This window comes from Brienomyrus brachyistius, chromosome 2 (assembly GCF_023856365.1).
Source record: "Brienomyrus brachyistius isolate T26 chromosome 2, BBRACH_0.4, whole genome shotgun sequence".
Taxonomy (NCBI): domain Eukaryota; kingdom Metazoa; phylum Chordata; class Actinopteri; order Osteoglossiformes; family Mormyridae; genus Brienomyrus; species Brienomyrus brachyistius.
The window spans coordinates 13,915,690-13,942,459 of record NC_064534.1 but is presented as its reverse complement, the minus strand read 5'-3'; the positions used below and the strand labels follow the sequence as shown (position 1 = coordinate 13,942,459).

At 42.4% G+C, this 26,770-nt stretch overlaps 3 protein-coding genes across 8 annotated transcripts in view; 2 read left to right on the top strand and 1 right to left on the bottom strand.

Annotated features, from left to right (window-relative positions):
• ube2d4 (ubiquitin-conjugating enzyme E2D 4 (putative)) overlaps nucleotides 1–5,417 on the top strand; it is a 13,303-nt gene extending 7,886 nt beyond the window's left edge. For both annotated transcript variants that reach the window (XM_048980278.1, XM_048980287.1), the window contains 4 exons: nucleotides 1–77; nucleotides 162–267; nucleotides 1,425–1,518; nucleotides 1,965–5,417. The exon at nucleotides 1–77 is cut by the window's left edge and continues 1 nt beyond it. In XM_048980278.1, coding sequence (XP_048836235.1) covers nucleotides 1–77; nucleotides 162–267; nucleotides 1,425–1,518; nucleotides 1,965–2,010 — 323 coding nt within the window. In that variant the 3' untranslated portion in view covers nucleotides 2,011–5,417. The remainder of the gene's footprint in view (nucleotides 78–161; nucleotides 268–1,424; nucleotides 1,519–1,964) is intronic.
• tcf7l1b (transcription factor 7 like 1b) overlaps nucleotides 1–26,770 on the bottom strand; it is a 611,697-nt gene that overhangs the window by 99,130 nt on the left and 485,797 nt on the right. The gene's annotated exons all lie outside the window — the stretch shown is intronic.
• On the top strand, nucleotides 7,437–26,729 carry dbnlb (drebrin-like b). 4 transcript variants are annotated; one of them, XM_048980060.1, is made up of 14 exons: nucleotides 7,441–7,756; nucleotides 11,173–11,228; nucleotides 13,149–13,261; nucleotides 14,042–14,116; nucleotides 15,699–15,845; nucleotides 19,081–19,158; nucleotides 19,391–19,542; nucleotides 20,886–20,940; nucleotides 21,215–21,286; nucleotides 21,919–22,030; nucleotides 23,012–23,128; nucleotides 23,493–23,602; nucleotides 23,990–24,077; nucleotides 25,073–26,729. In XM_048980060.1, the coding sequence occupies exons 1-14, from the start codon at nucleotides 7,674–7,676 to the stop codon at nucleotides 25,207–25,209; spliced, it is 1,395 nt and encodes a 464-aa protein (XP_048836017.1). In that variant the 5' UTR covers nucleotides 7,441–7,673; the 3' UTR covers nucleotides 25,210–26,729. The 4 variants fall into 4 exon arrangements, with proteins under 4 accessions (XP_048836020.1, XP_048836018.1, XP_048836019.1 ...); XM_048980061.1 differs by lacking the exon at nucleotides 21,215–21,286 and having other exon boundaries at nucleotides 7,439–7,756; XM_048980062.1 differs by lacking the exon at nucleotides 23,012–23,128 and having other exon boundaries at nucleotides 7,440–7,756.

The window sequence follows — 26,770 nt, the reverse complement described above, 5'->3', positions numbered from 1 at the left end:
ATGACAGCCCATACCAAGGGGGGGTCTTTTTTCTGACCATCCATTTCCCCACTGATTATCCCTTCAAACCACCAAAGGTGAGACATGAATCCCTGCTCTGATCATGAAGCTCCGGCATCTCCAGAAAGACAGCGCTTTAAAATGTAGCGATGCAATTGTAGGTTGCGTTCACCACAAAGATCTACCACCCGAATATCAACAGCAACGGCAGCATCTGCTTGGATATTTTGAGGTCACAGTGGTCACCTGCTCTCACGGTTTCCAAAGGTAAGTCTCTTTGCATTCAGAAGATGTGTGCAGGATCCGTTAAAAACGCTGTACCGCAGAAACTGGTTTAACTTTTAAATAGTGTAACCAGAGTGAGCAGTCGGGGTCTAGAGGAGCCTGTTAGATCATACTCTTTCCTGGTTAACAATTGCAAAGCTACAACGCACTCCTCTGTTCGATAAGCAATGATTCTGCCTCATTAAACTTTAGATCCTGCTGTCACTAGTTGGTGGGGTAATTTTGAGTTGCGAGGTAATAAACTCTTAAAAGAGATTCATTTGAAAGAAAACGCATCATTTTACCTGTAACGGAAAGGTGCTGTACCAGTATCTCCTCAAGCTTCCATAACTGCATCTATGATTCAAGTATGCATGCAAAGAAATCTGAAAAACTTGTTGACGTACAAATGTGCTTTTTCATTATAGACGTGGTTTTTCTTTGTGATGCCATGCAGACATCCAGCTAGGCAATAGAAGCAGTTGAGCTGAATTATATTTAGATTAGGTTGGTGCAGGAGACAGGGCTACGTCTTCACGCCATCTACTCAGGGGAGACGTAGCCAACAGGAAGTGTTGTCATGGCAGTAGATATTAAAACAGCATGCTGTGTGTAGGTGTCAGATGATTTCAAGATTCAGGAACCCTGAGCAAGTGTAATTCTGAATCTAGATTACATAGGTTTTATCTGCATTTCCATGTGGTGTTTTTTTGTCACCTGTAGTGTTTTATTTACTACTATTCATGTATACAGTGGCAATATATATTGGAAATATATTTCAAGAAGTGTATTTTATTTAAAATATGATTTAAGTGGATGAATCCACGATACAACCAATAAAGAAAAAGATTAAACACAAATCTTAACATCATAACACTTTTGAGACTAAAACAAAATTTTAATGCCTTCAAATATGTAGTGTAGCCAAGTATTTCTCTCTGGGAAATCTATCAAACTTCACACTTGGCATCTAAAACAATAGACAGTCTAAAACATCTTAAACATGAACATGCCGTATATTCTGCTATGTTACATCATTTGCATTTCAGTTCTTTGTTCTGAAAATTATTTACATTTAAATTATAGTCAAAAGTTACTGTGGATTTATATATCATGTTTTGTAAATGTTATTCAATAATCATTGTTTCCCTACAATGCAGTTCTACTGTCCATCTGTTCCTTATTGTGTGATCCAAACCCCGATGACCCCCTGGTACCAGAGATCGCACACACCTACAAAGTGGACAGGGAAAAGTGAGTGCCTTCTTACGGTGCTGTGGCATGTAGCACGGTGCCTTGGGCATTTCATGCTGCACTGTTTTAATGGGGCCAAATTCGATTAATCCCACCAAGGGGAAATCAAACCGGAATCTTCCTGAAGGCAATTGCATTCAAATTACTTTGAATATTAATTCCGCTTATTGTTTTACAAAAAAGCAAAATCACATGCTTTTGAAATGCCTCACTTGGATTTGTATGTGCACACTGTGATTCACATATTAGGAAACTGATATTTCCATGCAATAAGAGTATTGGTATTGTGATAATGAAATTGTACCACAATGTACCACAATACCATTCTTACTGCAATAATCAGGAAGAACACAGTGGAACAGTATGATAAAATTGTGTACAATACATATAATGGTTCTTCTGATTATGAACTATGATGTAACAATCTTTTTCTTGGTTTCTTCCAGGTATAACAGACTTGCCAGGGAATGGACGCAGAAGTATGCAATGTGAAGCTTTTCAAAACTGCAAAAAAAAAGAAAAAAAAGAAAAGAAAAACATACATACACATACAGGAAAACAAAAACATTTTGCTTGACATGAGCGTGAGTGTTGGGGAGGGGGAGGGAACAAGTGAACTGCATCACCAGATTGAAGACGGACAAGGAGAGAGACGCAGTCTGACTGACGGGCGCCATTGGCCGTGAGTCACGGGGTTCAGAGGTGCTGGGCTGGACGGCCGCTGCCCAGTGTCGCTGTGGAGAAGGAACAGGCCTCATCTCTAAGCGTGCCCGGCCGGCGCCCTGCTACAGGGACTGTCTTTTACTACTACTGCTACCACTTCCTCTACTATTCTACTAGTATCACTATCATCAACATAATGACCCATGGTTACTGTTTTTTATTATTGCTATTATTATTATTATTATTGTTGTTGTTCTTGTAATGAAGATTATGCTACTGAATGCTGAATATTGGGTTGAGAAGCTGAGTCTCCGAGGCTAAACACTCCTTTGCCCCCCCCCCCACCCCCGAATGTCGTGTGTTTCTGTACGCATAAGAGTGCAGTGGCCATTTGCCGTATTAACGTCGTTAACCTTCTCCCGGGCCTTGTTCTGCTGAGAAGAATCAAAGTAGGGAGAGACTCAATCATGGTCAGCTATGGCAATTAAAAAAAAATAATAATAATTTGAAGGGTATTTTGAGGCAGAATTCTGGGGACCCTACTATGTACTCTTATACGTAGGTGGATCCCACTGGGGGGGGGTTGTGCTGTGACAGATGTGTGTGTGTTTTTTTCTCCCCCAAGTGAGGCACAATCAGGGTTGGTCTTTGACTATGGACAAAACAAAAATGGAGGACAGGCTGCGTCGCAGTGCAGAAGACACTTTCTATCTTGTCTCCCTTCTGCCACGAAAGAATCATCTAAGTTTCTAGTTGCAGTGTGTCTCTGTGACCTTAGTCCTGGTAAAGGGGAAGAAACACTACTTAAGGTGTAACTGGATCCAGTACAGCAGTGCTCAGTACAGCCTTAAAGGGGACAGCTTCCTGGCTACTGGCTGCCAGCCTTTGCCCATCACTAAGACTGTGATAATCTAAGCTGGCACAGAACTGTTAAATACATACTTTATTCCTGACCCCTCCTTTGGTGTGAGACGCAGACCTGTGTTGCATGGCATGCAGAGGTGCTGGTTCATTTCAAAAGTATTCTGAAATACTGCAGCTGTATTCAAGTAGTGTGTGCAGGGACCCAGCTCTGTGAGGGGACCCCTTTTCAGCCTCTCTCTTCCCACTCTGCTGATCCTGGTGTATGTGTGTGTTATACTTATGGAGTTTATGGACATTTATGATGTCCTAAAAGTCAGCTGTCCATGTACTGTTTTATCCTGCTTCGCGAAGACCTTGAAGAAACTGGAAAAAGAAACACACTAACAAGGCTTTAATTTTGTTTTCTGAACAATTTGAAGTGTAATGGTTTTCTCCTTTCGGTCTGAAGCTTGATCAATGACTTGGGCCAGACCTTTTTACAGGAAAATTCAGTATTCTTTTTTTTTTTTTTTTAATTAGTTAACTGTTCCATTCTGGAGCTGATCTAACATTTTATCATTCTTACGTTTAGTTCTGTCCCTTATTTTTGCAAAGAAATCACTGGGTGTAGTGCTGAACTCAGGGTTGAAATTTAACGTGGAACAATGTTCTATCCCTTTAAAAGGTTGATGCAATTATTGATGGGCTACAAAAAGGTTTTTTGACATATTGAACTGCAAGAGTTTCAAGCAGATTTTGAAAAACAAATAGCCTATTTTAAAACAAAATTGACTATTATATAAGTATTGGTGAGAAAAATATACGTAAGTGTAATTTATCTAGAAACAATGAGTGGTCTAGGCGTATATATTCACCTTAAATTTCGACAAAACCCACTTAAACGGTTTTGACATACTGATCGTCTGCAAAGGTGTACCTAAGCAATATTATATAATATTATATAAACTAGATGTGTGCTGGTTTTAAGTGTTAAATCATGAATGTAATACACTAGTTTTCAGAAAGTATTCAAGCTAAATTCCTGGAAATGTGATTGATCTGCCCCTACTTTCAAATGAGTGCCCGATTGTACTACTTAAACAAAACTGGTGCTACTGTTCTGTTATTTCAAGCTCTTTTTTGTCAGTCTGTTTGCAACTGTGGTTGGTTTCAGGTCTTTTGACACCGGGACATCTATTTTCTCAATAAAAGTCAAAAGGAGACTAATGCGGCCGACCTGTGGTCTAGTGAACTGCAGGGCAGACAGGCATCTTTCTCTCGGACGTCAGCAAGGTGTGGCAAACCGCTTGCTGATGGCGGTAAGGAGATCTGCGCTGGAAACATTTCGCTTTGTGGTTGGGGATTGACTAGTTTTGAGTAGTTCAGGCAGCTACAGGGGCCCAAACAGCCTGTTAAAAGCATCTAAAGCCTCACTACCCTCTTTCACATGCTTGTTTCATTACCCAATCCACCTTTTCTCAAGAGCACATGTTCTTGCCATGTGATAAATTAAGGCTATGATTTTGCAACAGATCATTTTAATACATTTAATATCCTACTACGGCTTTGCACAGAAAAATAAGATCACTATATTGGCACCCCATGGTAGTCTGTAATGCTTTTGAATGTATCTTTTACACACAAGTGTTTTTACAGCAGGGAAGAACAATTGACTGTGGATGTATTGATTTAGAACACTGGAATGATTATAAACTGTAGCTAAATTCTTATGCTTTTATATATAATTATTTATTTGTTTTTTTTTTTGTATGTGTCTTCCAGTTGTTGGCTTGAGTGCAAGCAGCCTCGTTCATTACCTTTTTTCTTTAAAAAAAAAAATTGCTTTATTTTTCCCACTAAGTGAAGATGGTGTGTAACTCATTGGGATGTGTTGTGTGCTCCAGTTCATCAGCATGCTGTGCACATTGGAAAAAAAAAGTAACTTGTTTACAGCCATACGCAAGATTTCAGGGATTTACATTACGATTCGTACGCCTGTCTTGACACCTTTGGCAAAGTTTTAGCCTTAATTTGGTTTATCCTACATATGGATATTGTGAAATGTCAACTAGGGCTTCATCACTTTTTCCATCAAAGGGGGAAACTACAATTTCATGTCAGCAGGAGCCTAGGAGGGGGAATTCAGCGTAAACATTACCCTCCTTTTCTTACACCAAAACTTGCGAACTTGAAATGCTAGATACCTCCCGTTTTAAGATACTTAAACAGCTTACTGGTCTTAACAATGCTATGTGTCTGTGCTAAACTCTGTTGCCCCCCCACCCCCCCCCCCACCCAGTACCACCAACACAGCTTCCCTCCCAGTGCATTCTGGCTGAGAAGAAAGTCCAAGGTGTCAACACTGAATAAACAAAGCTCTTTTTGTTGTACAAGTTGTCTGAACGTTATTTCAAAAATATGATGATGAGTCCACAGTGAATCTGGACAGTGAAGTGCGAATGTAAGTGATATTAGTTGCACTTTCCTGTCCAAATAAGTAAATAAGGCTATATATTTTTTAGATTCTTAAAGATAAGGACAAACTCTTATTATTTGGGACAAATTGGTTTCAGATAGGGGGGCGGCATGGTGGTGCAGTGTTAGCGCTGTTCCCTCACACCTCTGGGACCCGGGTTTGAGTCTCCGCCTGGGTCACATGTGTGCGGAATTTGCATGTTATCCCCATGTCGTCGTGGGGTTTCCTCCGGGTACTACGGTTTCCCCCCACAGTCCGAAAACATGCTGAGGCTAATTGGAGTTGCTAAATTGCCCATAGGAGTGCATGCGTGAGTGAATGGTGTGAGTGTGCCCTGCGATGGGCTGGCCCCCCATCCTGGGTTGTTCCCTGCCTTGTGCCCATTGCTTCCGGGATAGGCTCCAGACCCCCCGCGACCCAGTAGGATAAGCGGTTTGGAAAATGGATGGATGGGTTTCAGACAGGAAAAGATTAAGAGGTAACCTTTAACCAAGCCAAAAAAGACTCTACTGATAAAACTTAAACTGACCCTTGAGTCTTTTCAGTGGCATCACATCCTTGTGTGTTTGTGGGTTCTCTCCGTAACATAATTTTACCTGCAACCCATAGACAAGGCGGTTGGTGAATCTGAATTTCCTGTTGTGTGAGTATTCCTGCCTTTTGCCCAATGTTGCCTCGGTTGGTTAAAACAGATTAAACTTAATATTAAATGTATACTTTGTAGAAAATGAAAAAGGAGTCTGATAAATGTCAGTTTGACCCACAAGAGTAAATCAGTGATGAGACATACTGTATGCACAAGAGAATTGGGTGTTTCTCCCCATTTAAAATAGGTATGGAATGCCCAGTTATTTCACTATTTGCCTCCACACACGTTATACATATTGACAGAAGTAAATTGGAAATAAATATTACATTTGTATTTTTATCTAGAGGTGAGTGTGCTTCAGGTTTCTGTCAATATGTATAATGTGTGTGCAGGCAAATAGTTACGTTACGGAGAGAACCCACAAACACACAATGATGTGATGCCACAGTCATGACCTTTGAAACACTGCCATCTCATTATAAAACTGCTTAATTATGTATGTTTCGATTGCTTTATTAGTAGTATTTTATTTATGGTAATATTGTAGTGTTTATCAAACGGGTCCTTGGGACCCCCAGACAGTTCATACTGTATTTTACAGATGGTGGGAGGGAGCAAACATGTGGCCCATCTGCAGGTGCCAGAAGACAGGATTGGGAAACACTGATATATACTTACATGTATGTATTTGGCGGATTCAAACTGCATTCAATTACTGACTAAGAACATAAAAGTCTTTGAAATATAGTATTTCAAATGGGCAAGCAGTTACTAAAATATTTAACTGTGGGTTAAGGTTAATTTAAAGGGAAAATTATTCAAGAGACAAAATGCAATAAAAGCACATTGTTGCCCATATTCACAAAGCCGGGTGTGAAGTAACTGTGGAGGACTGAGTAATTTTACTGTCCAAGCTTGAACTAATATTTTGCTAACACCTCACCTGTTACTTTAAGTGTACGGTTAGATTACAAAACAACAAAATTTGTGTAATGTACTTCTAATAATATTATTGAGTGCTATAGCTTACTTGATTTTAAGTTAAATAATCGTTTATATTAATGAATGTGTTAGGATTTGTCATGATTATGGCGTTTTGAAAAGCCCTTTGTAAACTGAATGTAGCCTATTAGACGCGGAATTAGAAGTTTCATCAATGAAATTTAGAAATGTCGCAATGTTTTTTTTTTTTTTTTTAAGAAATGCGTCGTGAGTTGCCTGGATTCTCCATCCGATTCACCACCAACCTACAGAGGGCCCCTTCTCACCGCAAATCGGCGCAAAGTTACCCAGCTCTCCTTGGTCATTCTCCGGCAGATAGTCAACTATTGTTTTTAGGCACCGCAAACTGACCCGAAATCAGTTTGTGTATTTGTCACGCAATGGCTGGAAACAGCGATCGGCAGGGGATGAAATGACTCTGAATCAGATTTCAGTGGGGGAAAAGCAGCCGGAGCGGGGTTTGCTCTCGTCGCTGTGACGAATCTGGCTCCGCTTCCTGTCGATGCATAAACTCGAATCGCAATCAGTGGCAGGCAGGCAGGCTCCGCTTAACCGCCTGTCAGTCCGGCACACGGCGCCACCATGTCCGTGAACCTGAGCAAAAACGGCCCGGCACTCACAGCTGCCTATAAAGAGGTAGTGGACGAGAAATCGAGCACTAACTGGTAAGAGACTTTAATATCGCCTTATCGCTTGTTTCGCTGTTCATTTCTGAGTTCTCCGCAAGCATTCCTGAGTTTGCACCTTCCTTCGCGTCAACTAACTTATTAAGCCAATGCTGCATAAATAAAATGTTAAAACACATTTGTGTTCAGAATTAACGCTTATTAATTAATTTATTTATTTCTCCCGATGGCCGGAAATCCTTTCCCTCTGCGTTGAAACGTTAATGCGTGCGCCGATAAGGAGGCGTATGAGACGGTGATGTTATTCCCAGCGGTTTGTCTAGCGGTAACTAAGGTCTTTTTGAGGTTAAGGTGCGTTTGTACTTGTAACAGACTCTCTGATTGGCTCACGATGTTTAACGACGCCGAGCCATTGACACATAGCTACAATTATGGGGCTACATAGTTCTCACTGTAATTCCAATGTCATTTTTTTTGCATACGCTTCGTTCGCTCTGCCTTGAAATAAATGTTGTCCTGCTGGGAGATCTGCGTCACTCCCAGCAGAAATCACCTTATCTTATAGCTTCATTTTAGCCTCTTAAGTTTTAAGTTAGAATATTTTTCCCCCCTCGCACTTCTCGCGGTGTTGAAGTGTCACCATATTTAGCTTTTTTTAGGAAAATAACCCCCGACCTCTATCCATGTGCATTTTTACAAACCGCTTTTATAACAAATTCTAAATATCCACAATTCAGTCCAGTGTTGTTGCCATGCGTGCGCAGTTTACGTCACCGTATTAATTGCAACAATTATTCTAAACTGTTTGTATTAAGAACTCGAAAGACCAGTATTTATTTGTTGTTTTTTTGTAGTGTTTTCATGAAATTAATTTTTAAAATACCGATGTTAACTGAAACGAATCCTGGAGCACTATCAGCGGGACATTACGGCCTTAGTGCGGAGGAGGCTGGCGATACTTAACTGAGAAGTGCCTGTGTGTCCCCATCTGTCTAAGTTTGTCGTGCTCATTAAAACAATATCCTCCCAATAAATTGAGTACCTAAAGCATTTATGTAAGCATTAAGCTGTGTTGCTGACTGCTTGCTTCTCTTAGATATGTTAAGACTAGTGTGACATTCCAGCGCTTCTAAGTCAGTTCGTTTTCAGCTTACTACGTCACGGCATGTATAGAATTTCTTCTTACAGTACAGCAAACAGAATATAACCTGTTCATAATTTTTAAAGTAGTTTACATCACTGAACTAATCATTTTGACACAACCATCAAATTCTGACCTTAGAAGTAGTGTGTTGTACATAGTTGATTGAGAAACACCGAGTGCTATGAAGTGTAAATAAAATCTGAGCTATTTGAAGTAGTATTTGGCTTAACATTGGCATCGAATCTAGGTGTATTCCAGATATGTGAGATGGTGCATTTGACACGTTTTCCTAGCTGCGTGAATTGTAGTTAGCAGGGAGGCTGAGTCAGGAAAATGGCATGGAGAAGGAATGTCTGCGTTAGAGGAGCGCGGGGGGAATCCTCCCCTCACTGAAGTGCTTTTCTATTTTCCGAAACGATCTAGATTTCTGCATGCGTAATGGTTTACAGGCATGAGGCATTGCAAAAGCGGGCACAGAAAATAACCCCCTTTCCATAAAGTTAACACCGGTATAGATTTGGTGTTAAATGTCAATCCGCAATGGAACGTTTTAATTACGGTGTTTAATGGTGATCTGCATTAATTAACCTAAGCTTTACAGCAAGGGATTTGCTGCTTCCCTGCTATGCTACTGTTAATTAAGATATTTTCAACATATACGTGCTAATAATGTTATGCATTCGAACAAACTGCATGAACAGTCCTGTCTTCCGTTTACCTTCCATTTACACTGTTAAGTTACTGATAGTATGTTAGGAGACCGTAATTCCTGACAGCACATATCCAGTTGACGCTTTATTTCTGTCTTGTATATTGCATTTTTGTTAATCATAATGTGGGTTGGGGCAGAAGGGAAATTGACACTCTATAATGAGTCCTAAGTAATGGTGTGTTCCATTTGAACTGGGGAGTTGGAATTTCGTAGTTCCTAGTCAAATTTCAACTGAAACCTCTGAAACCCCAACCTGATAATTCAAGATGGCTGCACCCTTCGTCAACAGAAGTGCAAGCTGTAGTCATATACTGTTTAGTAGCATTTGTGTCTCATTAAATCAGTTATACACACAGTAGTGTCAAGCCTCTGTGGACACTGTGGTCATGTTTCTACTGTGTTTGTATTCCCAAAAAACCCTGTAATGCATTGTTTTCAACTGGTATTGCTAACAATGAATCTGGGTAGAATTGGTGTTGCTGAATGGCTTTCCCACATGTTCTGGAACACAGATAACTTGGCTGTGATGTCATTCCCAGCTCCGACCTCTGAGGAAAATGGAATGCAAAAACACCCTCCTTGCATTTTCTGTCCTTGCCTGTAATAACTACAAATGTTTCCTTCAAAGACGGACCAGACATAGACAGTGGTTCATATTTGGCTCATGAATTGTAATGGATAGCTACAATCTTTTTTAGTATTAAACAGACGTGGTGTGTTTCATTGAACATCAAGAAGATTCTCAACACAGGGACTAACAATTTTGCTTTCAACTAGTTGACTAGCAAAAGAATTTAACTAACCACTGTGCATTGCCATTATAATGTGGTCGCTGGTTGCTGCAGTGTACAAATTCCTGGTCACACAAGTACAAACTACTAGCATAATAGCAACCTATGCAAGATGATTAAGTGTGAAACGTATATTACGTTATTTTTAAAGATGTATAGATATAGTTTGGTTTTTAATGATCACCTATGGTCATTTTGCAGAATTGACCTGTGCTCTGACCTGTTGGCTCCATTTACTTGAATGAGCAAAATATACATCTGGCAAGAACGCTTTTTTTTTCTTACAATTTTTCATGAACTTTGGTGATGCCTCTACACTGTTTCATAAGTCCTACATGCCTGAATCGTCTTCAGCCCCCCAAAGCACATCCTCAGTGTTTCTCACTTAGGTTAGCTGATATGTCCTGTTATATCTTTAAAGCAAATGCTGGATATTAAATGGCTCCCCTTTCCATATGGATCCCTGATGTCTTCATATAACAGTCAAAACCTTCTACCTTGGTTAGAGGTGGTGAACCTGATCCTTGGGGAGAGACAGTGCGGGTTTTTCGGATGACCTCTCAATCAGCCAATAACAGTGGGTCCCCAGGACTGGACCTGAGAACCACTGTTTTGTTATTGGCTGATTGAGAGGTCATCCCAAAAACTCGCACCCAGCGCATGGATCAGGTTCACCACCACTGACCTAGACTGTAATCTTCAGAAAGAAGCAGTTATGCGTTACTGTCAGACTGAGTTCACCAAGTCCACGTTCATCAGTACTCTTGTATGTGGATTTGTTTAATGTGACTTTTTTTTTTTTGTCCAGGGCCTTGTTTACATATGAAGGGAACACCAACGACATTCGACTGGCTGACAAGGGTGGTGAGTATCAAAATTCTTGTCCCTGAACAGCAGTTCCTTGAGACTCTTATGGAACTGTAACTTTTGTTTGTGCAAAAATCTATATATTTTGGTTTCATTCCAATGAGTTACAGTAGTTTTGGTGATTCATAAACTATGGTAGTAAGTATAATGTATTGAATCTTTACACACCAGTCCAGTGATTGAATGTACTGTATGTCTGCGTGTCCATGTACACTGATGAGAAGGCTGACTCGCACTTCGACAGCCCTTTCCTTTCTTTGCCTTGTATGTTCCTCCAAGTCTTCTTGGGCACAACCATTTTTGGAAGCCACCTCAAATTTACCAGTCATGTAATGGTACTAGCTGGCAAACCGGATGTGGTGAAGCTAATATCATTCCTGTCTGATGGCAATAACAGTTTTAAAATTCTTTTTGTGCTAATGAAGGACCCTGGTAGCAGCGATTTTTGCTTATCCCAGATTACTGGGGATGAGGTTAAATGATTATAAACTGATTTAATGAGATTGATTGGCTGGATGCAGGTGAGCTTCTACTGGTATGTTTTATTTGTTCAGTGAACTACTTATCTCTGTTTCCATTCCTATAGTTTAATGTTTCTGAACCCAGCCTGCAGGGACCCCCCGACGATTTACACTTTTCCTCCTTCCCAGCTCTCAGTAGGGATGGGCGATACGGATATAAAATTTTATCACGATATTTTCTGTTATTTATTGTGATGACGATATGAACGACAATGGAGAAAAAAAAACATTACAGTTCAACACTGTCTTTTTGGAGAGGCAACATGTCTTTAGCCAAGCAAAATGCCATCCATCAATTCCTTCCATCGTTTCCTTTGCTTATATGTAATGCAATGAGAAAATATTCTTGTCTGAGAAGGAGTTTTCTTAACTGTAACGTTACTTGACTTTGCTGTCTCCTCCTCACGCATCTTCTGGCTTCCCTCATATTCAGGTTTGTGTTTGAGGTGGTGGAACAAACTAGATGTGTTGCCATCCTTTGTATGCACTGGGTTTTTATTGTTTGTTTTTTTTTTGCAAACTTTGCGTATTTCAGTTGTTTGCTACACGTCAGATTTTCTGTAACCAAACCAGTTCCAGGTGATCGAGGTGGTAGCTCCTTTTTTAGCAATGAACTCGTCCCCGGCTTCTACTCCACCTTCCGCCATGCTCATTACGGTGGACCGGGCTGTGAGTACATCTCACACACATAAACCTCATCAACTTGAGTTTATTAACACAGGATTATTATTATAGTGGGGATTTTGTTCAAATTATAGAATGTTGCCCATCCCTAGCTCCCAGCATGCCTCAATCAATCAGATTGGCAATCATGAACCCTGAACAGGTGTTTTGGGGGTGGGGGAGGGAGGGAAAAATGTGGACTGTCTGGAGGTCCCTGAGGACTGGGCTGATAAATTCTGCTATAGATACCTTTTTGCTTTTCATCATAATTTTGCATGGACAGGAATGCATGAGCAAATTGCGGTGCAATTGCATTGATTATTGGTGACCTTCTTCAGAACATCCTACTGCTGTTTGCCAAGGCAACACTACTCATGTCAACACATCCATCCACAGCTTTTTTTCTCATGTTTACAGCAGGAGGGGCTCAGTCTGTTTCATCATGAGAAAGTTATCTGCAGATATCCATCTAAGAAAGATGTGTAAAATACCCCTGGTGTTAGAAGCTTGTGCTTTTATGTGATGTGAAATATTCAACTACCTTCCAATTAACCACAGTCGATGTAACATTCCAGACTCTTTTTTTTAAACAATGCGTAGCTGATCAGAACCTGGTGTCTGGTCTTCATGACTTCTCCTTCTGTGTGAGTTCTTTAAGACCTCACTTTTGTGAGCATACATTTGTGTGTGTATGTGTGTCCTCTGTGTTGATAGAGCTCATGATCTGTTGTAGATGGGGGTCTAGAGGAGCTGGGTGAGGAGCTAAACAGTGGGAAGGTGATGTACGCATTCTGCCGCGTCCAGGACCCCAACTCCGGTCTGCCCAAATATGTGCTCATCAATTGGGTGGGTACTAAAGGTCGCATGTTGTTAGCACAGGGTATGCTGCATTACATTTGAACTGGCAAGCTGGAATGTCTGAGTTCCAAGTCGGAAATTTCAACTGGAACGCCCCAACAATTTGGAGATTTGACGTGGAAAGTCATAGATACCGCTACAACCCTAACCTGAGAATTCAAGATGGCTGGACCCTTCATCAAAAATATTGAAAGCTGTAGTTATATACTGTTTATTAGCTGTTATATCTCGTATCTTATTAAATTGGTCGTACACATAGTTCTGTCCAATCGCCATCTGTGGACAACTGTGCACATGTTGCTACAGTGTTTATATGCACACAATGCCCCATAATGTCTTATCAACTGGTATTGCTAACAATTGGATTTCAATAAACCTGTCTAGAACTGGAGTCTGTTTCAGAAAGCAGGATTTCTTGCTTAGCAGTATAATCTGTCGGATTTAAGGTAGTTTTGGGCTAAATGTAAGTGAACGAACATAAAGGCCATTTAAACTGGGGTACCTTAACTTATTGGATTTATCTGGCAAAGAAGAAATCGTGCTTTTTGGAAATGGCTTTCCGACTTGTACTGGATTGCAGTTACCTCGGGCGTGGCATCATTCCCAGCTCCGACTTCCCACCTCCGAGGTAAATGGAATGCAGCTTTAGCTCAGAACTTTTCACTTTCCCTTGTCCTTATCGTGAAATACTGAAACATTTAGGTAAAAAATAGATTCAATGAAAGGGTCCTTGCTTCTGTGATTATTATTATTATTTTTTTTTTACAGACTGGGGAAGGGGTTAGTGACGTTAGGAAGGGATTGTGTGCCAACCACGTCAGCTCCATGGCCAATTTTTTAAAGGTGAGTGCAGGCTGCGGTTTTACCCTTAAATGGTCAAGTGTTGGAAAGGTCGCGCTAAGCTGACTCGCGTCAGTTCAGTCTCAATTCATAAGCAGCTTCCTTCACACTAGTTTGTTGGCACCATTGTTGCATTGTACTTTAAATAAAAGTAGTAATGTGAATGACCGAGTTGTACAAGCTAATTTCAGCAGTCTATGGCTGCATGTCTACGATGCGTCTCTTTCGACAAAAGCTAAATGTAAATATTAAACCTTTTGGATTAATATTCGGGGGCGGCATGGTGGTGCAGTGGTTAGCACTGTTGCCTCACACCTCTGGGACCTGGGGTCGAGTCTGTGCGGAGTTGGCATGTTCTCCCCATGTCGTCGTGGGGTTTCCTCCGGGTACTCCGGTTTCCCCTCACAGTCCAAAAACATGCTGAGGCTAATTGGACTTGCTAAAATTGCCCTTAGGAATGCATGTGAGAGTGAATGGTGTGTGAGTGTGCCCTGCGATGGGCTGGCCCCCCATCCTGGGTTGTTCCCTGCCTCGTGCCCATTGCTTCCGGGATAGGCTCCGGACCCCCCGCGACCCAATAGGATAAGCGGTTTGGAAAATGGATGGATGGATGGATGGATTAATATTCAGAGGTTGCTACTCTGGATGCACAGCTGGGATGTACCCATGTTGACGGTCTGATCTAGAAGCTTTGCTCTTTACTCCTGAGCTCACGCTCTCTTTATCCTGCATGAAAATGACAAGCGTACATCCATTAGGGCAAGTGCTGCTGTGTTGTTTCATGACTCACTTCCTCAAATGATTTCAGTGCCTTTTTTAATTATTTTTTTTTTTACCCCGTGGATATGGCAGACTCACTATTCCAGATGTTATTTTGTACCTTTTTTTGCCATTTAAAGTTTTCAGAATAAATGAAAAAATAGTTATATTCATTTCTTTTATAGCAAATGTATGTCCTAAGCGATATACAGGTGAGGATCAGAGGGGAGGCCTTGACGGTGTCCTTGCAGCTGATCTGATTAAAGGCCTAGTGTTGATACAATTACTCTGCCTGCAATTGATAAATGCTTCATTGAGTTGTGTTGTGATCAAGGCCATGATAATAATATGGCCTTATACTGCAGAAGTGATACATACGTCTGCCGAGTGACCTTTAATGTCCAGTTATTGTTTTTTCTCTGGAATCTTTGAACCTTTCTGTCGCAGCCTGTGACCTGCGACCTACGAATACAGGAAATAATGTACCAAAGCTGCGTCTTTTAAGACCATCTAAAGCAGGGTCTTATGCACATGGACGGTGAGTCTGGATCTTAGCCTAAAAGGCCTGGTTGAGGAGGGACTGGGAACAAGATGGTATGAGAACTTTAGACTGAAGTAACACACCCAGTTAGCTTATTCCTACTCCTGTCCGGCTCTGTTTGTTTTAAGAGTCTTTATTTTCCATCACTCTGTCAAGGAGGGCACAGAATGTTTGCCTTTTACAGTACTTGCTCTGAAGTTAGTTGTATTGTCAAATTGACTGTTTCTGTGCATTCTGAACTTTGCTCCTTCGTGGCCATGTGACTGTTTCCCGACATCATTTCAGGGGGCCCACGTGACCATCAACGCCCGAGCGGAGCAGGACGTGGAGCCCGAGGTCATCATGCAGAAGGTGGCCAAGGCCTCGGGAGCCAACTACAACTTCCACAAGGAGTCCAGTCGCTTCCGTGATACTGGCCCCCAGGGACCTGTGGTACGTCTGGCTGTATAAATCTTTTGTCATTTATTAACTTATCTTCCTGGGTGCATGTTTGGTTTAGGGGGCTGAAATTGCTGCCCTTTCACCAGGATTGTATTTCCCTCTGTTCTTGCTCTGTTAGTGCAAGTTTCCTCTAGCAATAATGATACTTTATTGATCCCTATGGGGAAATTCTCTCTTTGCCCACTCCATTATGCTCTCAGTGAGAGCAAAGGGGTTATGGGCTTTGCTCACGGGTCCACAGATGTGATTATTCTGCCGAGGCCAGGTTCAAACCGGCGACCTTCTCATCGCAGGCACAGAGGCTTAGTCACATGCCGCCCCCTTTAGACGCTACTCTGGTTTCCTCCCACCTTCCGAAACATACAATTTAGCTGAATTGATCCATTAATTTCCCAGATTATGTTTGTATATGTCAGTGCGTGCCCTGCAGTGTACTGACACCTCATTGAATACTCAGTATACTCACTCCTGCCTTGCACCCTCTGCTTTCTGGGATGAACTCCAGGCTCATCACAACCCTCTAGTGCATAAATGTTTGGAATTAGGATGGATGGATAAGTAACGGTACATATTCAGCTATTTTAAAACCCAGTAGCTTTGAGAACCTTTAGTTGTACCTTAATAAAATCTAATCTAATAATAAAATCTTTTTCAACTATCTAATAACACATACAGCCGTGGAAAAAAATTAATCGACCACTCTGTTTTTAAACAAATCTGCATTTGTAAATCCTGGTTTAATCCTGGTTCTGCTGACAGAAGGCTTTGCTGTGCAGCACGTTGCTTTCAGGTTCAAGGCAGCAGCACACAAGAATAAGGTTGGAGACACGGAGAATAACCAAAAACCGGTCAGGTAGCGGGCGGAAGCAATGTTTCTAATGCCAGAGATGACCGTTGACTCATGAGACTGTTTCTCATGAATCGGCAAATGACATCAAGTAATGTTCAAAAGGAATGGGAACCATTAAGTACAGGTGTGAAGTGCATAGCTAGGACAGTTCATATCAGGCTCCTAGAAGCAGGACTGAAGTCCCATAAAGAATGGAAGGAGCCCTTCATCAGTGAGAAGTGGGGAAGAAACAGGCTGCAGTTTGCAAAGAGAATATATATTTTTCAGAGACACACAACCATAAATTGAGAAATGAGTGAAACAAAAAAAATGTGCTGTGGTGCATTTTTTACTGGCTGTATATTTAACTATTCAAAATGTGGACTGGTCAGTCTGAGGTAGCTTATTATTTAGTTTTATACAGTTTTTAAGTGGAAGATGGTTGCATTTTTCTCTGTCCTGTTACCAAAATCTCAAGCAACTATTTAAATATCATTTGAAAATCATAACAACTAGCTATTTTGTGTTCCCCTCAAAGTGTGAAAGAAATTATTGGTTACATGTTCAAAAAAAATGTATTTGTGGTTTAAAAAAAAAAAACACTATATATTAATGCTAGTTGTACTTTTCTCCATAAGTAACAGGACAAAGTAACAGGACTGAGTTGTATCATAAAATTAGCAGATTCATGAACCATAGCCGCATGTCATCAAACCGAAGAGTGTGATTGCTTCGAGTACATTCAAGTAACTTAGCAAACATATATATTATTTTAATAAATAAATGAAATCTATGAAATCATTTGGGTAACAGGACTGAGTGTTGAGGTCGCAAGCCTCAGACATAATTAAAATATCATCAAAAACACAGGAAAGAAAGTGAGAGAGCATACTTTTGGTTTTCCTGTGGTTTTCAGGCAACTGAAATGATGCATGGTCCAGCTGAACGTACCACTTGTGGAATGTGCCAAATATTTTAGGAGCAGAAATGTACTAGGGTAACAGGACTGAATGGGAAAAAAATACACATTTTAGTTGTGTGCCCAGGTTAACTAGCATGTTATTGATTTGCTATAAGGAAACTGTATTTAAAACATACATGGGAAATGCTGTTACACAACTATACAAAAAAGATTTATGAAGGTTTTTAATCATATTTCATAGTGAAATGGTAGCATTAGTGGGCAGTGATAGGTGAAACGTTTTTACAGAGTTCTAGGTAGTTTTGCTTTATGCATGTTAATTTTGCAACGAAGACATTGTGGAGGACACTTTGTCTGATAACTAGCTTTATAATACATGCTATTTTCATGCATATTTATACATTATTATGTCCTGGGGGTGAAATGACCCTTTTACTTTCTAGAAATCAGATAAGGAACCTTTCATGATCGGTCACTGTTTGTTTTGTAGACAAATCCGCGTAGTGTCTGGTTTCAGCCGGTTTTGTCCTCGTCGTTGAAAATGGAGCTGAGTTTAATCCAGCGGCTTTGCAGGAGGCTAATTATTGTCTGGCAGCACTCAACGGGCAGCAAAATGCAGGTGCAGAGGAGAATCGGACCTGTTTACACAATGTTATCAGCTACTGGGCTGGCTCAGCGTTGGCAGAGGGTGCAGTGCCTGGGTGCCAGTGTGTCTTTGCAGTTTTGTTTGTGTTCAGGAGTGTGGGGTGTGGCCTTGGTCCTGCACTCTCCTGTCCATATACAAGAAGAATTTCATATAGAAAAGGTAAATTTTGCAAAGTGTAACTTTTTTCACACTCCCTTTCCACTTTCAAGAAATGCCCCAAGAAAATTCTGCTCCAGAAATACCCCTATCGGCCCATGCCGCTTCATGTTTCCTGAATGCTCTCAGTGTTGCAATTTTTGACGACTTGAATGTTTGTCTTATTAGGTTCCTGCTGAGTTTCAAAGTCATTGTTTAGCTCCTGCTCCAGTACTGATTACACTTAACTGGGCATTCAAGAAATGCTTCATGGCTGCTGGATTAATGGCCGGCCCTGTGTTCAGCTTCGCTCTCGGCTGTGTCTGTGTGTGTGTCTCAAAGGAGAGCAAAACCAGATATACGAAAACTGAACAATTCCTACGTACCCATGCTTGTACTTGGCAAATAAAGCATTATTTAAAAAAATAATAATTTCCATTGGAAGCTCAGCCTACCTGCATTTCTGCCTCGTCAATCTCAACAGCGTGTACGTTTTGTATTGTGCCGTTTTGTCTCAGTTGTGCATTGCTTTGAACAGAAGTATCTGTGAAATAAAAATAAATGTGAATGTATCTGTTATGCTCGACAGGGTTAGTGTTGCATTGCAGACTGCATCCTAAACCTGACCTTGTGGTAAAATTTGAGCACGTCAATGATACGCTCATGTCACTCATGAGAAATCTGATGCCTGCAGGGCTCTGTCTATCAGAAGACCAACGCCTTGTCCGAGATCAAAAGGACCAACAAGGACAATTTCTGGGCACAGGCTGAGGTAAGAGTGCATTATCAATGATCGTTTAACGGCTCGCTTGCAGGCGTGTAATGATTATACATGCATGTTGTACATGAAGCACTTTTGCAGATAAGACACGTGCGTACGTGCGTGCCTGCATGTGTGGCGGGGAGGTGGGGGTGGATCCCAGAGACTGTGCCTACAAATAGCATGAGGTAATTAAGTCACCTTTGCGGTGAGTCAGAGGAGGCATCCTCCTTCTGCCCTTCAGAGAGACGAGGAGTCTCGGCGCCAGGAGGAGCGCAGGAAGGCAGTGGAGGAGCGCCAACGGCTGGAGCGTGAGCGCAAGGAGAGGGAGGCCCAAGAGGCTGCCCAGAGAGAGCAGAATTACAAGGAGAGGGCCCAGCAGATCGACCAGAAGAAGTGAGTCAGCGCTGGTCCTGAGAGGCCCTCGTGCTACGAGTGTGCATGACTCCTCGCACGTTTTCTACCTCTTATAAATGTTAGGTAATTAATTATTTTTGTCATACTTTTGGTGAAATGTACAGCCTGGCGTGGTGCCTCACTGGGTAGCACCTCCAGAGCTGGGAGCTCAAATCCCACCACTGCTCTGAGTGTGTGGAGATTGTACGTTCTTCCCGGCTTACGCAGGTTTCCTCTAGGTACTCTTGTTTTCTGCTGGAGTCCAGTGACATGCAGTTAGGCCAGTGGTTCTTAAACTCAGTCCTCGGGCCCCACTGCCCTGCTTGTTTTCCTGCTATCCCTGCCCCACACACAAGTCCCAGCTGTCTTTCAGCTTCTAATTACCTGGATCAGGTGTGTTCAGTCAGTCAGTAGTGTGTAGCTGGAAAACAAGCAGGGCAATGGGTCCTGAGGACTGAATTTGAGAACCACTGAGTTAGGCTAATAGGTGTCGTAATTCTTGTATAGTAATTGATTGCATGTATGTATATATAACTATGTGCCTTGTGATGGACTGGCAGCACATACAGGATGTTCCTCAGTTTTGTTCCCTATGCCCTGTGATACTGGATAAGCAGTTAGGAGATGAGTGAGTGGGTCATAGTTTATATAGCGCCCTTCCTAACACTGTGCATCCGTCGTAAGACTGAAGCAGTCTAGCAAACTGTTTCTAATATTGCCTCTCAAATTTTCACAGTCAGGTCCATGATTTTATGCTAGAATACTCGTCAAAGATGCCTCACTTTTGCATTGTTATAAAACCACTAACAATAAAATGTTCACACCATAACAGATCTTGGATGTTGCTGATGATAAATCACACTGATAAAACAATTGCTACTGCTTCCAAGATGTTGAATAAGAGACGTAGTGTGGAAAAATTCTCGGATGTAACTGCGTGCCTCTTATTTCTGCCTCTTTGTATCCGTGGGGTGTAAGGCATTCTACTTAAAGGATGTAATCTCAGGAGGGTGCCACTGTTAGTTAAATGCAGTGGACTTAAAAGCAAAACTAAACCTGGATAGGACGTGGAAGTGTGGAGAAGATGCAAGCAGTTGGAAAGAAGAGAAGTGGACCTGACTGTGGTGTGTCAGCCTCCACTCCAATGTTGCACCCAGCCTCTGCTTCAGGTTTTGCGGTCAGCAGGGTGAATTCAGCATTGGGCCTCTTACACTGGGGATTTGCTGATCCCGCTCCCTCAAAAATGTGCTTTGCTTTGGGTAAATGTCCGCTTAATAGGTTCAGTGTTTTTTGAGAAGTTGCCCGGAGAGAGCCGAGCTCATCCTTCCCTCTGGTTCTGCCAGGAGGTTCCAGCAGCAGCAGGAAGCTGAAGACCGAGAGAAGGAGAGACAACGATGGGTGAGTGGCCGGCCGTGTCGGCGTCCCTTTGTGCTTCTCCGCCTGCACCTACGTTTCTGGAGAATGCGATGAGCGAGACGCCGGTGGGGGTGTCCAGAAGTCTGCAGAGCCCGACGTGTAAACCAGACATGTTTGCCAAACGGCATCTGTTAATCGTTTTACTGGGCGCTCCTTGGACACATCCAGGTGCGCGGAACCCTTGACGTAGGTTCTGTGGCGTCTCGGACGTGTGCGTTCTGTAGGCGCCGTTGTTGACCCGCAGCGATGCTTTTAGGAGCAGCAAGAGGCGGAGCATGTGGCTGGACAGAAGGTGCTGTGGCGTGGCCAGTCGGTGGAGACGGCCCATGTGAGTGTCCTCGCTGTGGCCTGTTCTCTGCTTTAGTACATCCAGGCTTCCGCTTCTCTCATCTGTCCTCCGTCTTTCTCTGGAGTGGAAGAACGTTTCTTTCTCACGAGTTGGTTGCCTTGTCTCCTTTTCTCTGCAATGTCTGGACCACCTTCACTTCAACTGAGTGGGGTCTACAGCTACTTTGGATTCCTCCTTTTAGACTTGCCCCTACGACTTGCTTTCTAGCTTCCTTCTCCGCTGTCGGGGTCTGGAGGCACTCTGGCCTTCCCTGTCGGATCTGCTTTCTCCACCCTCCTTTAAGTTGATGGCCTCCATTTTCTCATCACCTTCTGCTGATGTTACTTCGCACATCCTCCCCCATAGCAGCTTTGGCTTCAGTCATATCGACCGGAGACTCCATCTGAATTCTTTCCCTCTGGTCTTTTTTTTTCCACTATGATTTGTACATTGCTAGTTCCTCTTCCCCAACACTGTGTCTGCTCTTGCCTCGTCTTACCCCTGCTCTGCACAGTGGCTAGTTTTTCTCTTAAATCCCTTATGCTAGTGTCATTAACCTTTGCCAAAGCCCTTACTGTGACAGTGAAGCTCTCGTTGGCCTTGTGCAGGTCTTGAATGGCTGTTTCTTACAGGAAGCAGCCTCTGTCATCTCCCAGCGTGCAGTGAACCCCAGGGAGGTGTTCAGGCAGAAGGAGAGGGGCGTGACCCCGGGTGAGAGAGAGTCATCTAGCAGCCCGCAGCCAGGTGAGGAACAACAAGTGCTCGATTTGGATGTTTGGATGTTTCCAAACTTTGGTTCGGTTGTCTTTTTCAAACTTTGCAGACATACTGTTGATCAGCACCAGGTTTTTGCCCAAAATTTTAACACAAATTGCACCAAAAGTGAATGAACGCCACTTAATTGCAGTGAAGGAAGGTACAGCTGAAGAAATCACTTAATTTTGTTAACAGTATATATATATCAGACACTTTTATTGTCATTCTTCAAACTTGCTGTTGTACTGGTGATGTGGAGCCTATTTCCTTTGGAGACAAACAGTTTGGAGACAATCAGTGAACCTGATTGCACTGAGACAGGTCATGCAGATGGGCATGTGTGAGAAATGCATTGTTGTCATTCTGACAGCATCTGGCTATAGCCACCACTGTACTTTACACTCTTACTGCTTATTTATCTGGGAGGAAACCATTCTGCCTGGAGTTCTTTTAAATGCTGCTGCATAACAGAAAATTTTTCCCATGGGGATGAATAGTCTTAAAAAAATAAATAGCATTTTCTTGTATGGGTGTGCGTGTCTCTGTGTGGTGGGCGGGGGTCAGATATACATTACATTATGGAGACCAAATGTTCAGTATGTGACAGAAACCTGTTATTTGACGTTGTGGGGACCATTTTTGCGCTTCTCAGAAGGGGACAGTCAATCTTCAATCTCTTACTGCAGTCAAAAAAAACCAAAAATCCCAAAAGACTTGTATTTTGATTAGGTTACTCGCGGTTAAGGTTAGGGCTGTGTAGTGGCTTAAGGTCATTGTTGGGATTAGGGTAAGGCCATAGAAATGAATGGAGAGTCCCCACAATTATATGCATGCAAACGCGTGTTTGTGTATCCCGGTATCTCCTGTATCTCTGTACCTCTTGCCATTTTGTCTCTGTCACCTGCTCCCCTTCTCTGAATAACCCCCATCCTCGTCCGTCCGTCTCCCCCCCCCACCCGGGCGTCTCAGGCCGGGTGCAGAGCCCCTTCTTGTCCAGGCAGTTTTCTGACCCAGAGCCTCCCGCTTCACCCCTCCGCCAGATGTCTCCTTCCCCTGTCCGTTCAGCCTCCCCCGCTTATTCTGCAGGTCTGTAAACCGAGCCACACTCTCTCACACACCTAATTTGGGGTCTCCTTATACAGGCATGACCTGCTTGGCCTTCATTTCCTCTGCAGAAGAGGGGGCTGTCTGCCTGGGTTTGAGCTCTGCTGCTTTAATTACCCTTATTGCACAGTGCAGAACTTTCCTACGTTGTGCTGGTCCCTTGTAGCCGAGTCAGTTTCACTGCCGAAGCGCTGAGAAAATGCTGCCTGAAATTGTGGAAGTCGCGTTATCTCGGTCGTCGTCGTGTGGCTCCCAAGAGCAGAACTGGCGCTCGCTTCCACGAAGGCCACCCATCGGGGTGAAGCCTGCAGGTGGCCCTTCATGTCTCTGTGTTTGGGTCTGCCAGAGGAGAGCCGTGCCACCCCTGACGGAAACTCCAACCGGGCCGCCACTCCCACGCAGGAGCCGTACAACGACGTTGCTGGAAACGATGCACTCTATGAGGAACCTTCTCTGGTACGTTATTTTCACTACCCAGCTTATGTATTTCAGACCCTGTAGTACAGCTGCATATCTTTGAACAGGGTACTTATTTAAACAGGGTACTTATGTGTATGAGGCGTAAAGACGTTTCGTATTTAAGCTTAGTGAAGTTGCATCATACATGTGTGTGTGTGTGTGTGTGTGTGTGTGTGTGTGTGTGTGTATGTAAAACACATACACACACACACGTCACACACACATAATGATAAAAGATTTAATTTATTTATATATATACATATATATAATAAATTATAAAAAATGTGTGTGCATATGTGTGTGTGTATTTGTGTGTCTGAGACCAGTGATAGGCTACAGCCCATGGTTTACTAGTCAATCATTGAGCCTCCATCTGTTTCCCAGGTGGATGCACAGAACTCGTACGCTTATGAGGCGGACGAGGGGGCCAACCGGGGAATCTGTGCCAGGGCACTCTATGACTACCAGGCTGGTGAGGGAATCTGCCCTGACATGCTTATCAGAAAGCCGGTGTGGTCGTTGCAGGAGCAGCCTCTGACATATCCAGGGCGTGTTGATGAACTTGCTGAGCCAACTCGAGTTCAGTCTAACCACTGCATATTATTATATTATAATGTCCGTTTCTCCAGGGTATGAGAGTTGTGCCCTGGCTTTGAGCATAGTCCTGACCCACGGTAACACAGTAATTTACAGTAGTTTAAATCTTGGGATTTAAACCTATAACTATTTGGGTACAAGTTGAGCGAATTGATAGCCTATCCCTGAATTTTTTGAGAAGGTTGTAAATGGCTTCAAGTAGGGATGGCCAATTAATCAAATTTTAATTTCAGTTATGATTTGGGCTTCCAACAATTATTGAAACAAAAAAATTGAAAACATGAATATTGTGCCTCATTTCATTTTGCAGTGATGTTCCATTTTTCTTTTGTGTTATAGATCCATATCTTTCTATGGGTTTCTCTGTCGAATTATATTCTGTCGAGTTCAAGGAAATCCAGGCAGTTTTTTTTTTTTTTTTATTTGAGAAGTTCCATAAATACGAGTTTGTGAATTTCAATACGGGTACTTGGCCATACTTGTATTCTTATGTACCCGTTTTACATCATCTTCCATTGCCGATGACCAGGTCCAATACTAAGAACACAAGTACAGAGGACTTTAAAAATCCCTGAATACTGGTCTTGCTCTGCCTCAAATATCAAGGATACGTCGGTTGCATCCTCGCCACATGAGACCAATCCCATGATTCATTGCTCCCCAAGTTTGTTCTTGGCCAAAACCAGAAGTACGGTCTTTTCGTTCTTGGTATTCAGATTCACCCATAATCAAGCAAGTCTAACTTGAAGCCTTCAGTGCGGGGGGTGGCTGGATTACATAGCAAGTTGATAGCTTTGCTTAATAACTCATGACATGTGACGTATTGTCGTTCCTCCTGCCTGACCGCTGCTTTCTGTTTCCCATCCACAGCCGACGACACGGAGATCTCCTTCGATCCTGATGACATCATCACATGCATAGAGATGATCGACGAAGGCTGGTGGCGGGGGTACGGCCCTGACGGGCGCTTTGGGATGTTTCCCGCCAATTACGTAGAGCTGCTGTAAACCCGAGCCCCAGCATTCTTAATGGATTCGTATGTGTCAGGTGGGCTATGCCCCCCAGTGGTCCTGACTGGAACTTCAGCTAGCTAAATGGTGGTAATAATAATCAAGAAGGCCTTTTATATTTGATTTCTTCTCCATTCCAAAAGGTCTGTAAAGTACTAAATAATACAGGCTGAAAGTATGACAGTGGTTCCTTAAATGCTTTGGGTTTTCCTTTTATAATTATCGTAAAAACAGATGAAATGCCTACATTTACAAGCTGCTATGGAGGCTGAGTGAGTGGGCACAGTTTGAAATCTTGTGGAAATTTCCAGCTCGGGTCTTCGGTGAATCATGTCGTGCTTGTCGTGTTCCATAGAGGTGACCTTTCTCTTCGCTCTGCTCATCCTGTCGTAAGCCTTGCCCTTCTCCGGCCTCCCTGAAAGTCATAGCCACAGACGTGACTTAATGTTATTCCCGGTTTTGAGAGATTTAGATGGCAGAGAGGGCGGGTTGGGCGCCGTCACACTACAGCACAGGGGGCATTTGTTCAGCTATTTGCTTTATTTCTTTCAAATTCCTGTATTTATTTATGAATGTATTATTCTTAGAGTGAACCTGACTTTGCTTGGTATGACTTCTTTCCCCTCGTATCCAGCGCCTGAATGTTTTTCCTACACTGCAGCTTGTTTTCTTTACACTGGGTATCGAATGTGGTTTGTCTCCATTTTGTGAACAGTGTGATACATGAAAAGGGCAAAGCCAGAATATGAAAGGCTGGAGATGAGTCGAGCAGATCAGGGACACCCCTCTTCGAAACAGGTTGTCGTCATGAATAAAACCAGCACCCAGCAAGTATAAGAATTCTCATTTTAATGCAGATTTTTCTAACGCCATCAAGGGGAAAGATATAGCGAGGCCAGGGACTTGGAGAGTTGACCTGTCCCTTTAAATTTCACACACTAAATGTGCTGCTGGTGTAACTGTGCATCTTTTCCCTTAAGAACAAAATGTGAAGCCTCTTAGAAAATATTTTGGATAAAATGAACGTTTTGTTAATCATATCAACCAGTGCTCTTGCGACTGATCATAATAATCAAGGCAAACATGCAGTTTTTTTTTACATATAGTTCAAAGTAATCTACTTGATAATATTGCCATATAGAAGAACAGATGGAAGGTGCTTGTGTGGATTCACCTTCTGCTAGTGAAGCTATTGATATGCTTTTTGGGGTCTTAACTGTGTTCCTCAGACAGGTTTCTTCATCACTGCCTTCCTGTTGAGATTTTAAAAAAATCACTTAAGGACCAAGTGGTCTGCTGATCGCATTAAAATGCCAAAGGAACAGGAGTGGAGTGAAGATATGTTTTCAGGGTGCTTTCACTTTATAATTTAATATATATATATATATTAATCTGCACCAGCTCCTTTTTCTAATAGTGTTGTCTTTACCTTCCCATTCTTTTAACTTGAAAATGTTGTGACAAGTTGATGGGAACAAATTTGCTTGTACTTGAATAAATGATGGTGAAACCGAAAACTGATTCAGAATTTCAGTTGGGATGACCTCACTCATATTAA

Bases quoted from the DNA above. Each gene is read 5' to 3' on its own strand.
- dbnlb (XM_048980060.1), top strand. From the start codon at position 7,674: ATGTCCGTGAACCTGAGCAAAAACGGCCCGGCACTCACAGCTGCCTAT. The intron at 11,229-13,148 runs GTGAGTATCAAA...GATCTGTTGTAG, and splicing joins TCGACTGGCTGACAAGGGTG to ATGGGGGTCTAGAGGAGCTG. The intron at 24,078-25,072 runs GTGAGGGAATCT...TCCCATCCACAG, and splicing joins ACTCTATGACTACCAGGCTG to CCGACGACACGGAGATCTCC.